This window comes from Tamandua tetradactyla, chromosome 3, assembly GCF_023851605.1.
Source record: "Tamandua tetradactyla isolate mTamTet1 chromosome 3, mTamTet1.pri, whole genome shotgun sequence".
Taxonomy (NCBI): Eukaryota; Metazoa; Chordata; class Mammalia; order Pilosa; family Myrmecophagidae; genus Tamandua; species Tamandua tetradactyla.
The window spans coordinates 38647204-38662192 of NC_135329.1; the positions used below are offsets into that span (position 1 = coordinate 38647204).

General features: G+C 35.4%; 1 protein-coding gene across 1 annotated transcript in view; it reads left to right on the plus strand.

The window, feature by feature from the left end:
- CSMD1 (CUB and Sushi multiple domains 1) overlaps positions 1–14989 on the plus strand; it is a 519811-nt gene that overhangs the window by 439458 nt on the left and 65364 nt on the right. Inside the window, 2 exon segments of the mRNA XM_077151716.1 lie at positions 10942–11115; positions 12723–12896. Coding sequence (XP_077007831.1) covers positions 10942–11115; positions 12723–12896 — 348 coding nt within the window.

Below are 14989 nucleotides of genomic sequence, written 5' to 3' on the forward strand. Positions count from 1 at the left end.
TACCCATGCTTCCTAAATTATTTTCTTCTGTTTACTTTCCCTGTGGTAGTTTGCAATGAACCCAACAGAGAACACACACACTAGAAGAAGGTTGTATATTTGTAATCTAGCTCCCCTGTTGTAGAAACCTACATAAATCTTTTGATACTTTTTTATCAGATAGACTTTTCAATATATAATAACATATCTCTCCCTCCCCCTTTGTTATTACTTTAATCTGTAGTTTTCAAGATGCCAGTGATAGAATAAGACATTTTCCATTTACAGAACATTATCTTTTATTATTAGATCTCTTTTGTATTATTTTAAATAAGTTTGCATTTGCTGCAAATTTAATGACCTGTAAGGACATAAATTATTTTACAAATATAATATCATGGTGACTTTCTTATGGCTAAAATAACTAGATGACATGATTCAGAGTAGTATTGTTAAGAGATCATATTTTTTCATGGTCTTAGTGGATAAAACTGGAACATATAATTCAAACATCTTCCATTTTATGTTAGATCCAAGTACTATTTTTTTTTTAATAAAACAACTGATAATGGTAATACTTATATTATAGCAAAAGCATGACATTGGAGTAAAAAGATTAATACTCCCTTCCTTTGATCTTTGCTGTACAATAAATAATTGCAAAATATTTGTAAACTTTTATAAACATTTGAAAAATATTTTGCAAACATCCTTTTTAATCCTCATATTTTGCATATGTATTTTCACGACTAGGAGACATACATAGCAAAATTTTCCTTAGTTACAAGTTCTTCTTCCTATATGTCTGAGTGTTATCTAAATAACATTCATTTCATCCATCCACAAACATTGGATAAGATGTATAGATTAATAGGACATTGTTTAAGTTTGTTAAAGCTGCCAGAAATACAATATGCCAAAAATGAGTTGGCTTTTATAAAGGGATTGTATTGTTACAAGTTTATAGTTCTAAGGCCATAAAAATGTCCAAACTAAGTTATCCAGAAAAAAATACCTTGACTCAAGAAAGGCTGCTCTGGGAAGGCATGTGGCTGGCATCTGCTGGTTCTTTGGCTTCTGGTTTTTAAACAGCTTACCTGGAGGCATTTTCTTTCTGCATTTCCAGATGTCTCTATCTGTGTTGGCTCTTTAGCTTTTTCCAAAATAGTTCCCTCTCAAAGGACTCCATTAAGTAGATTGAAGCCCACCTAGAATGGGCAGAGATGCATCTCCATGGACACCACCTAATCAAAAGTTCCCACCCACAATGAGGTGGGTCATATCTCCATAGAAACAATAAAAAGATCCCATCCCACAATAGGATGGGTCACATGGCCATGGAAACAAACTATCAAAAGTTCCCATTTTAAACAATAGATTTCCTCCCCAAGATTGGATTAGGAAAAAAGAACATGGGTTTTCTGGGGTCCATTACAGTTTCAAACCAGCACAGATGTGCTTTGTCTTTTAAGGATTTATATTCTAAGGAAGAGATAAGATAAACACCAACTGTTTTAAATAAAAATTTGGGATTAATGAATGGCAAAGCAGAGGTCTAAACAAATTGCTTCAGAAACCCAGGTAAGGGAGAGAAGATAGCTGAGAGATTGATAGAAGAAGCAATTTGGAGGAAGCAGTCTTGATGACTAGATATAATTTCAACAAACAGACATTGAAGAAACCATTCCACAAACGAGGAACCATAGGGACAGTGGCAGCATGCAAAGAGGCAGAATGGTACAGGAGGTCATCATGACACATTAGGGACTAGTTTGTCTGCACATAAAATATGACATCTTGTATTACTCTTTACAGTCATGTGGTGATATGACAACAATGATCATGGAAAATAATTAATTTAATATCATGGACATCTAATATTCATGAGGTCCTGGACAAAACTGTGGTACATAGAGTATGACCTTGCACTTGGAACTCATAGTCTAATAGTGAAAATAAATATGCTAAGAAAAAATATATGATGTTACCTGCTGAATTAAAAACAAAACAGAGGGTGGTGCAACAGTGGTTCAGTGGCAGAATTCTTGCCTGCCATGCCAGAGACCTGGGTTCAATTCCCAGAGCCTGCCCATGCCAAAAAAAAAAAAAAAAAAAAGAACAAACAAGTAGAAGTTTGTTTGTATATTGTAAATGGGTAATAATAAAGATAGGTATTGCTCTTGTAGGGGAAACCTAAAATAAAGTAGATATTTGAGTCTCATATAAAAGGTTCCGATTCCTTTGGGGCTTATAGACAGCTGTGCATAGAATAAATTTGCATTTAGATATGATAGATACATAAATGTTTACAAGGAGACAATATTAGGAAGGGAATTATTCATGGGAAATGACATAAAAAAGGGACAATTGCAAGATTTCTGTAAGACCTGGAAACTATCTACATTATGGTACTGACCTGAAATTTTCTTTACATCGAATATGGCTTTAAATAAAAATCACTGACAAAGGCTGTTAAACAGAGATTTGATGAAAGTATATTTTGTGGACCGTTTTTTGATATTGTGACTAACTCCGTATAGTGTTTGTATAATTTCTCAAGCCCTATAGTTGCATAGACTTGAAAACATTCTTCATAAGCTCTCTACAATACCACATTTTTCTCAGACATAGGCAAAGTCACTCAGCATTGCTCCTATAACAGGAAAAAATAGTCTTATCTATCAGTATACATATATGTTCTTTTAATATGTACAGATCTTTAGATTTATATATATATCCATTTATGCTTAATGTTAACAAATTTGTCCTGCATATAGATCCATCTGTATCTTATGATCATTTTTTTAATACTCAAGAGTGTGTAAATTGGCTTTAGAGTTCACTGCCCAAATAACCTTGAGTTTAGCTCTGCACAGAATAGACGGAATAAAGCATATTGCATCTCTAATTCATCTGCAGATAGAGATTACTTATAATGATTCCTATATTATTTTCTGCAATAAAATCACAAAGCAAATAGTAAGATTGACTATTTGGTTTATAGATTTCTTAAAAATGCATAGTAGTTCTAATCTCCATACTAATATTTAACAATTGTACTCATACAAACTGGCGTAGTAAAAAGGTGGCCTTAAGTAAGCAATTCCAAGGAGAAGAATTCTGCAAAATAGCGTAGAAAAGGGATCTACACATTTCCAAAACCCTACCAATGTATAAAATCATCTCTATAAGACACAATTTCATATAACAGCATTCTAGAAAGTGTGATAGAATTCTTCCCAGAGGTAAGAGCTAAAAAACTGAAAGAAATCAGATTAATTCTGATTCTGAATATTCTGCAGAATATTCACTCTCCTAGCAACAATGACAATAAAAACACATATTATCTCAGAATTGTTTTATAACTTATCTTAAAACATCTGTACAGTTTTCATAACTTATACTAAGACATCTGTGCAGATTTTAAACAGAAACCTTTCAGGCACAATTGCTTTGGGAGGCTGGGCATGCTGTGATCCCTGCTGCCATGAGTTAAACTCTTCAAAATTGCACGAAGTGCTGAATTTTCCTGGTCTCTAAGTGCTGACCATGCTCTGCAGGTGTTACTAGAACGGGAGGTTTTTTTCTGTGTCCCCAAAGATAGCAGACTAAACTGACCTCATAGAGGGAACATGACAGTTTTTTGTCATCCTAAATTCTCTTTCATAAATGCAGTTTTCCAGAAAATCTTGACCAATGAAGAAACAGAGTCATTCCTTCTTTCTGACTTCTTTGTTCTCTCTGTCTTGTTTATGGCACCTCCAGACTCAACTTTGTTGCTGTAAAAGTCAATTCAATATTTGCTGCCAGCCTCTTTGCTTCTGTTAAATTTGTTTGGTAGAATTTATTTCCTCCTAAATCAATTTTAGAGAAAGTCTGTTAAAGGAAATTCTCTGTTCTTTTCATCATAACCTATTTGGGACATTCTAACCAAAATAAAGGAACATTCTATAAATAAAACAGTAGTATAACTTCCATTATACTCAGAATAGAGTAAACTTAAAATTGAATGATTTTCAAAGCATATAATGTGAAGGAATCACTTTGCAAATGAGTTTTTTTTTTAAATCCAGATTCCTGTAATCAATCCATTCTTCTTCAGTATATAGAAAACCTAGTTTTGAAATTTCACGGTACTCCTATTCCATTTTGTAATTAATTATAATAGGCCATTTTGAATGACAGTTCTTGTGGTATGGCATGAAAATCAGGAGAGTCCACTGAGTAGAACTAGAAACTGCTCTCCCTGACATTGAATTCTTGACTCCACCACTGATTCACTCTAAAACAATTTTAAGCAGTTAGTGAGTTACCCACTCCACAGTAAAACCTACCCTCAACATGGAGAGAAGGAGTATTAAGATGTAAAGTTCTAAAAAAGTGGAAGTAATAGGATTGTTAATCCATACTGGGACTGAAAAGAAAACCCAGTTATCCCTTTAGGATATATATATGTGTGTGTGTGTGTGTGTGTATATATATATATACACACACACATATATAACATTATAATGTTGATATATATAATCCTATAATAGGATTAAAAATCATATCAGTTACTATTGCATATCATTCTTTCCTAATTCTTTAACCATTTTCTTGCCAGTCATATCAGGTTCAGGTTAATAGCCAACTAATAAATTCATGGGTCAGATTGATATAAAAGTAAAACAGGCCAGACCTCATCACCCTAAGATTTTCTTCTCATACTGAAAAAAAAAAAAAAAAATTCTGACTGACACCTCTCAAGACATGTGAGTTCCTTTATTCCCTTGATATAATTACATTTGCAACAGGATTGCCTGTAAAAAAAATATTTAGTGGTATTTGATGAAGCCAAAGTCAAATGCTAGACAAAAATAAACAATCAAAAAACCTTGAGGTCTGAAATCATGATTTAGAATGTATAAGATAATTACAATGATTTTTTTAAATCTGCTTAATATTTTGTTTGGATCTGCACTCAACCCATTTTTTTTTTAAATTTGAAAATAATAGATTTCTTTATTCTTCTTTGCTACTGTTTACTCTATGGGATTATAACAATTAAATGCCTTTAAATAGTGGGAGATTTATAAAATAGAACATGCTATGTACAATGTAGTAAGGGAAGAAGGATAAAAATTGTTACCTCCCTAATGTGTAATTTGATTATGTAAAATTTCTCATATTAGTAACTGGAATGCCTTCCTACTGCCTTTACTTGGCTAACAGATACTCATCCTTGAGGTCTTAACTATTGTCTCCTTCGGGAAGTGTTTCCCATTTCACAGCACTAATGACACAGCCCTCCTGAGGCTGCGTGTCACCCAAGGCACATATATTCCTTCATAACCCTCATCGCATTATACCTGCCCATCTGTCTTCCTCTCTCTATGACTAAACTCCAAATTCCTTAGGGATAGTATTTTACCCCATTTAACCCCCAGTCCCAAGGACATCACTGGCTCATGGTTAATCATTTAATTATTGTCAAATAAATCAGAGTGGCATAGGATATAATTTAAAATTGCTTTGAGATGTAAAGGGAATTACTCCAATAAAGTTACTTTATTCTTGTTCACTTCAGCAATTATTTAATGAGTGACTAATATGTGTAGACATTGGGGAGAAGAATGAATATAGTTATGTATCAGCCATGGTTTATATAGAGAAACACTTCCTAGTAGTTGTTTCTCTGACTCAAAACCTGAACTTTTTTAAGGATGAAGATGTTCACATGCAAAAGTATATACATACAACACAATATTGTCATGGACTAATAGAATCTTAAATTTGAAATAGATCTCAGAGTACATTTAGTTCAAATTCCACCTGACGCAGTTCTACCTTCCACAACATTTTGGCACAATATTTTGAGATTTGTGTTAAATGCTATTGGGGGAAATTAAGTCTGAGGAATCTGTATTTGTTAAAAAGTCTATCTATAATTGGTCTAAGACTCTGCATATTTTGAAAAGAAACTCAACTGAATGGTAAAAGGTAAAAAAAAGGAAAAATAGATTGCTACCTATTTCATCAAATTAGAAAATTCTCTGTATTTATTTAAATTAGGAAGCTAAAGACCAGATGATCCTGCTAATTTTTCCTTCAGTCACTCAGCTGAAATGAAATGGTTTGGAAAGACATCTCCAATTTTCTTTAAATCCTTAGGGCCAATTTCTGAGAGCACTGAAATGACCAGGTGTCAGAAAAGAGCTGCTACTATAAATACTTATTTCCAAACATGGATGTCAACCTTATCTCTTCATACATGGCTATTAACCTTTCCATCTTTTAATCTGACTTCTAAAGTATACAGATTTAACCTTGACCACTGACAGGACCTATTCTCCAGGCTTTCAAATGAGAGTGTAAACTCGAGCTATAGGCTCTTAGCAGAAACTCAATTGAAAAAAATACTTTTTAAGGTTTATAAGTGAGTTCAGCACTAATGCTTTTCCCGATCAGGAAAAAGACCTGAATAGATCACATAAAGTAATAGGATTTTTTTCTGTACAGTGCATACCACTCCAGCATCACAATTGCCCTGGGTCCCAAATTCCCTGAATTGGTGATAGGCTTCAGAAGTAATTCCTAAAGATGTTTGGGTCTCTAGTATAGCAATCAAGAAATTGCTCACATTCTCCTTGAGGATTAGACAGTTATTTTTGGTGTAGTATAATCCTGGGTGCTTCTAGAAGTTAGATCATTTATACATCACCTCAAACATGACTGGGATCTCTTGTGCCAAGCCCATGCATATCTCCTTTGCTTTTTCACTAGTCCTTGTTGCTGGATTTAGAATAATTGCCCAACTCCCTACTTAAGAGAGCACATGGTGCAAATGATGGCATCTGGGAAAGGGGAAAACTCTTGCGAACGATTGTCCTCGGCAGTTCTATGACAACACCTAGGGCTTCAGAGGTTCTTTCCAGAACATCCATCCTCATCCTACTTCTATTCCTGCAACAAGTCTGAATTGGTGAGAAGAAATATGACCCTACCCCAAATAATCTGGCTGACTTGAAAAACTGCCAAGGCAAAGAAATCAGCCACATCTACCATGACTTTTTGAACTGATCTCCTTATAAAAGTTGGGGCAGAGATTCCACTGATTCTGTTTTCCCCCTCTCTCCTTTGCAATGTGACCTTGTTGATAATAAATTTCATTTAAAAATATATAACACAATATTTCTAGCCCTTCTGTTAAACACATGTACATAGATTATTATAAATTCTTCTAGAATGATGATGTTTACCCCAAGTGTAGTGTGACAACAATCTGACACTTTTCCCAACTGTGAGTTTACTTCATCTTTGTGTAGAGCGTCTGCAACTGTCTGCTCCGTTAAGGAAGTAAACAGGCAAAGACTACCTACAAGAACGCACTATGCATCTATCCCAGCCTTGGGTTGCTACCCCCTAGAGTAAGTTTTCCTATTTAGATAGATGATTCAGAAACTCAAAAATGAAGTGCTTTTCCTCTTTTTATCAATCCCAAAATCACAATTAACCCAGTTCCTTTTAATATGAGTTGCTTTTAAGACTTTGCATTTTGTTGATTTGTTGAGATACTCTTTTCATTTATGTAAAGAAGGAGGAAGGATGGGGAGACAGTGAGGGGAAGAAAGACAAGGAGATAAGAGAACTTGAGAGGGAGGAAGACAGGGGAGATGAGAGGGTAAGGGAAGTGAAAGGGAGGGAAAAAATGGAAAACGTAGAAGCAACTATTAGAGACTGAGAGAGAAAAGGTGACTCTTGCTTTTCCATGGTACATGACTGCTGCAACTCTGAATTTATGAAGAACTGACAGTTCTTTTTAACTTCCTTCTTTTGGGGAAGCTCTCTATTATTTTAAAAAATATTTTTATTGACAAATCTTCATGCAATATGGTCCATACATGTTGTACAATCAATGGCTTATATCTTCACATAGTTGTGTCACCATGATCATTTTTAGAACATTTGCATCATTCCAGAATGACCATCAGTATTTCAATTCTGCCCAATTTATTACCCCTTATCCCTCCTATTGTTTATTTATTTTTATCCATATTTTTTTTACTCATTTGTCCACACCCTGGATAAAAGGAGCATCAGACATAAGGTTTTCACAATCACATGGTCACATTGTAAAAGCTATATCATTGTATAATTGTCTTCAAGAATCAAAACTACTGAAATACAGCTCAACAGTTTCAGGTACTTCCTTCCAGCCACTCCAATATACCAGAAACTAAAAAAGGAATATCTGTATAATGCATAAGAATAACCTCCAGGATAAACTTTGGACTCTGTTTGAAATCTCTCAGCCACTGAAACTTTCTTTTGTTATTTCCTTCTTCCTCGTTTTGGTCAAGAAGCCTTTCTCATTCCCATGATGCTGGGTCCCAGCTTATCCTGGGAATTCTGTCCCATGTTGCCATGAAGATTTATATCCCTGGAGTCATGTGCCATGTAGTGGGGAGGGCAGTGAATTCACCTGCCAAGTTGGCTTAGAGAGAGACAGAGGGGCCACATCTGAATAGCAAAAGAGGTTCTCCAGAGGTAATACAGGCCTAACTTAAGTAAGCTTAGCTTCCCCTCCACAGAAATAAGTTTCATAGGGGCAAACCCCAAGATAGAGGGCTCAGCCTATTGATTTGGTTGTTCCCACTGCTGGCGAGAATATCAGAAATTCTCCAAATGGGGAAGTTGAATATTTCCTCCTTTCTCCCCAGGCCTCCAAGGGGACTTTGCAAATACTTTTTTGTTCACTGCCCAAATTACTCTGGGATATATCAGGACACCCCACTAACCTGGACAAACCAACAAGATCTCACACCCTATTCAAGATTCTATGTACTTATAGTGTTCAACTAAACTAACCATGTAAGCTAAATTAGGTAATGCACCACCCAAAATATAAGTTTTGCACCAAATAAACTCTTTCCCTTTGGTCTCAAATAGAAATTGAAGTTTTAAAATATGGATTATATTATCCTTTATCCTGTATTATGATTTACCTTAGTCCTATCAAGATCAGCTGCCTTCATATCTCTAGTAGAAGCCTCATCCCTTCTTCAACTTTTTAAATAGTTCTTATATGGGGCAGTGCTGACTTTCATAGCTTCAGAGCTCTAACTCTGGGTCTTAGATGTCACATAAATACCCAAAGTTTCTGGGAACAACCAGTTCATATACAAATATCTCCGCATCTCAGGATTTAGAAATAACAGTTACAACTCCTGAATATATGTGACTGCTGTAAGAGCTTACAATCTAAGACCCTTTACAATAGGCCCCAACCTGATAACCCATGCTCTCAACTTCAATTCACTGAGTATTTATATCATAGTTAGTCTGTATGAGTGAGGCATGATAATATTGATTATTAGCTTAATATCATTTTTGCCAATTATCTTTTTACATTTCAGATTCCTTCATATCAATACTTGTTAAAGTTTGGACTTCAATTAATGCCATGGGTTTATTAATTGTCACATGTTTTAGATGTTAACAATATGTATAAGGGAACTGTATTATCTTCTCAATTTTTCTATGAATCTAAAACTGTTCTAAAAATAATGTCTATTAGAGAGAAAAAGAGAGAGAGAGGGAGAGATCCATTTAAAAAACACATTAAATCATCAGTCTTTTTCCATCCAACCTTGTCAGGTATGCTGCAGACTTATTTCTAGCCTGGGATCAATTTTTTAGTACTGTTTTTTGATAGATAATCCAAAATGCCAATTTATTAATTTATAAAGCAAAATATATCTGACAGGACATTCAAAATAAGTTATTTGCATAGGTCATTTCCTCCTGGTAGCCAGGAATGTTTAGAAAATTGAGGATTGCATGGTAACATGGAAGTAGAACAAAAGTGGAATGATTTTTTCAGGAATATAGTATGATAACTCCATCCTCCTTCCAGATATAATTTTGTCTTAGTAACCCTTGTCTTTCTTTCTCGTTCTCTTGCTCGTTCACACGCTCTCAATTTTTTATTTATTAGAGAGGTTGCAGGTTTACAGAAAAATCACGCTGAAAATACAAAGTTCCCATATCCCCTCTCCCCCATTTATTAACACCTTGCAATGTCGTGGTAACTTTATTACAATAAGTGAAAGAATATTGTTATAATTGTACCATTAACTGTAGTTCAAAGCCTACATTAGGATTCACTGCGTTGTACAGGCCTATGATTTTTTTCACGTCAAGACCTTTTGCCTCACCTAAATATTAATCTTTGTCCTGACTTTGTTTTTAGGTTCTTTCCCCTCACTAGCTTACTGTTTCATTGGCAAGCTTAACCACCCTTCAATTTTAACTAATAGCTATAATCTTGTTACTCCTAAATCTACTCTATCTTTAGTACTTCTTTCTCCTGAACTGTAGACTTACACTTCCAACTGATTATAGGCCATTTTCACCTAGACATTGATCCACACAGAACTCAAATTTGTGTGTTTGAGTTTGAACTTATTTTCTGAACTCTGTCCTTCCCCTTGAAATTTTACAAATAGATTAACAATCTGTTGCAAACAGTCTTTCAGGCTGGAAATCTTTGTCATCCTTCTCTTTCACTATCCATATTCAGTAGGTTACCCTACCCTGTTATTATTCATTTGAAGTGTCTCTTCCTTTCATTTGACATTTATTTGGGTATAAGACAACAGGGAAAATAACAGAATCTCAATAATTAAAATAACTAAAGGAAGATACAAATGGGGAAACCATATTTAGGGAAACACCTGTAAACAGCTTCCTATTACAAATACTACTTATTTTACTCACAATTATTCGGAAAAATAAATGAATAAATTAAAAAGGAAACAATCTAAAATAAATACAGATACATTTTAATGAATTCCAATAAGTTATGCATTTAATTGTGCTATTGACTTGATAATAAAGTTAAACAAATTATTAATTTTTTACTCATGTAAAAGTCAAATTGCCCAAAATTCTTATTAATTTCACTTACTTTTTTTTTAGCTGGCCACTGCGGTTCTCCAGATCCAGTAGTCAATGGTCATATCAGTGGCGACGGCTTCAGCTACAGAGACACGGTGGTTTATCAGTGTAATCCTGGTTTCCGGCTGGTTGGCACTTCGGTTAGGATATGCCTACAAGACCACAAGTGGTCTGGACAAACTCCTGTTTGTGTCCGTAAGTATACCATTTATGCACTAACTCACCAGCTGAGTCCCTTCATCACACTTCTTTTGCCTTGAAGATTGCCACGGCACAAGTACGTTTAATTCTCTGAGTAGAACAGAACCGAGTAATCTCAATTTCACTTGGCAAATTAAAAAGACTGTGGGCATTAATCCTCACTCCTTCCGTTTCCTTTCTCCTCTCGCCCTCTCTCTCTTTCTTTTTTTTTTTTTTTTTTTTTTTTTTGCATGGGTAGGCACCGAGAATCGAACCCGGGTCTTCAGCATGACAAGGGAGAACTGTGCCACCAAGCCACCGTTGCACCACCCCTCTCTTTTCAATTTTTATCCCCTTCCCATCATGTTCCCTTGCAACTCTTCCTCCAGACTCCTGCCCATATTTAATTTGCTCATTAATTCCTTTCGAAAGGATTGTTGGATGAGTGATATCTTGGGATTCATTTTCCCTGATGTTATCAAAGTATAAACTAGGTGGAAATAAGAGCAAATTATATATATGAGGGTAAAGATGTTGCGTCATGGTATGCAGGATAGCTTTTACAGAGTCTTAAAAATAGCCTTACACACCTCCTCCTCTGGGTTGTTTTACTTTTCTTTGTCATTTTGTTTTATCAGGAATATAGAGTGTTTTGTAAGCATTTGTTCCTTCAAAGGAGAGATGAAATTAAACATAACTATTATCCTCTAACTCTTTAACTTCAAAGAGAAACATTGACTAGTATAGAGTAGTTCTACCCTCTATTGCAAAATTCATTTTAAACCAATTTTTCCCAATATTATTTTCCTGGGAATTAAAGAAACAAAATGTTGATGCAACTATGAGAAAGTGACCTGTAATAACTCTGATAGTGCCATGGTAAATGTATAAAGGTCAGAGGTGAAAGGATTTACTTAGCAGAAAAATAATTGTTCACAAGATAAAAATAAGGGGAGAAATGCCAGTTTTATGACTAAATATATTTCATTTGAAAGAGCCAATGAGGCATGTATCTGTGTTCTGTATTGCCATTATTTGGGGCATGACATAATGACAATCCACTACATCCAAATGATCCTACAATAGTGATTGTGAATGAAAATACATTTAAGCGCGCATACTTACTTGTATTACCTTCATTATGCTTACTATCGATAATGGAATAATTTATACATGTATAATTAACCAACCCCCTATAATGATATCAAAACAAGACTGTCACAAAATCAGTTGGTGTGTACTATGGGAGCAATCCTCACAACTCAAGATTAATAAAATAAATTTAGTGTATCTTTTCACTGCTTAACTTTTAAAATTATTTGGAATTCTGTCATGATTTGAGCAAGAAGTAATAATTATTGTGATGGGCAGTACATTTGCCAGGTGTTAGTCATTTTCTACAATTGTAATAAATGCCTGTGTGTTCAGCATCATAGTTCCCCTTTCCAATTTTCCTTTCCCAAAATAAATGAAACCTGTAAATTGTCTGATTAATCCCAAACTGCTTACTCTATACATTTAACATATGCATATGTAACACATGCAATTATAAATGAATAATTACAAGTGAAAGTGAAGGCATTTGTTATCTGACAACAATATTGACTTACATTCCTCTCCAGCCATCACCTGTGGTCACCCTGGAAACCCCGCCCATGGACTCACCAATGGCAGTGAGTTCAACCTGAACGATGTCGTGAACTTCACCTGCAACACTGGCTATTTGCTACAGGGGGCATCTCGAGCCCAGTGCCGGAGCAATGGCCAATGGAGTAGCTCTTTGCCTACATGTAGAGGTAGGAAACTCTCCCAGGAAATGAGCTCCTTACTTTGAAGGTGTGGTAAGCTTGATAAAACACAAACGTGATTGCATGGGAGGCTAGTCGTCATAGTTAAAGGGCACTGCTTCACCTTAGTTTACAGACGCGATGAAATTCTGGCTACCTGGAATTAGGGCAGATTCTGCAGGTGAAGACGTCATCCTCCTTCCGCAGGACTGAATTCACTGGAGACACCAGCCACATGTTCAGGATTCCCAGGGCTAACCCTAATTCTGACCAACTGGCTACAAATTTAGGAGTTCTTGCCAACTTCTCAGGTTCAATAATTTGCTAGGACAACTCAGAACTCAAGAAAGCACTATACTTATGAATGTAGTTCATGAAAGCAAAAGGATTCAGATTAAGACCAGATACATAGGACCATGTCTGTAAGGGTCCCCAAACATGAAGCTTGTAAGTGCTCTTCCAGTGGAGTCAGGGAATGTCACTCTTCCTGCACATCAATGTGTATTACCAATCAGGAAATCTCACCAGAGCATTGGTGTCCAGAGTTTTTATGGGGCTTTGATAGGTAGGCAGGATTGAATGAATCAAGGTCTGTAGGCTTGAGCTCAATCTCCAGCCACCTCCATTCACCAGAAGTTGGGTTGATAGACTTGATTCAAGGCCCCAACCCTCTAATCACATGGTTGGTCTTCCTAGCAAGGCTAGTCCCCACCGTAGGACTACAAGAGTGGTCAGTCCCACCCTCATCCATCTTGTGAACATTAACCATCATGTCTGTTAATGGGAGCAAGGGCAGGGTAGGAATCTAACATGAATAACAGACCATCAGAACATGAAATTCCAAAGATTTAAAGAGGCTCTTCCAGGAACTGGTACAGAGGCCAGGCAAAATCTTATTATGCAACAACAGGGTTCCTTCCAGCTTGCTTCCTTGTGCTATGAAAAATTTTTTAAGAGTAATACACAAAGTTCTCAAGGCATTTGTTTGGTATATTGGCCAGATATTCAAACACAAAAATATAGAATTATCTACTGTAAAGACAAGTCATCTTCCATTTCTTTTTTTACTCATTCTTTCAATCTTTTTCTGCTATATATATTTAGCATTCTTTTGGCCCTTAAGTTTCTAATCTAATGAATTTATTGAAGGATATTTTATTGCTTTTAAAATTTAATTATATTTTGATTTATTTCTTTAGAAATTGTCATACAGATCTGGATTAAAACCTGAATTATCCTAGAAAATACTGTTTTGTAGCTTTTATATTTCTCACAATATTTAATGTTTTGTTTCATTTACTTTCCATTCAAACATCTCTCTTATTGAAGATCACTCATACCATAGGGTGACGCTGAAGTAATTTTTACAGTAGTAATACTGTATTAAACCAGATACTGATGAATTTCCCTTGTTCTGATCATCAACCCACCTACCACTTCCATCCCCCAGGGATTCCCAAGAGAGGTATCAGAATATGGGGCAATATCAGAATGGGAATTAAAGCAAAATTTTATTAATAGCTATATAAAAGTTGGCTATCAAACTGCAGATTTCTGGCACAAGTCTAAATTGGAGTGCTTGGCTTATTCAAAGATTAAATAAAGTCTTCTCATTCTACCTCCTCTGTAATATAAATGTTAGGACCAGATGGTATGGAACTAGGCCAAGGTACAAATGAAACCTAGTTCAGTTACCCAACCATACCACAGAACAGAAAGAAGAGTCCAAGATAAGAGGGTAGAGCCTGAGTTCCTGTCTTAAAGCAGTTGTAAATTGTAAGCATGGCCCAATTAAACCATTGGAATCTCCTCCCTTAAGAACTGGGGAATAGGGGTCAGCCCTAGACCCGTGAATGTTAGTTTTTCTACCCTGGAATAATTTCAATTTATCCAAGCATAGTTGGGAAAACTTGAAAAAGGAAAGGAAAATTATTCCCTTTTTCACCTTAACTACAAAATTTTTCCTCCTCTCATTATCATTTTTTTCTCAGTTACTCCAATAATTAAAAAAAATTTAAAAAATCTGAAATGCAGAGTTAGGTTGGAATTAACCTCTTCCACTCATGTGTTACCATTATAGCTATAAATAAAAGGAATACAAC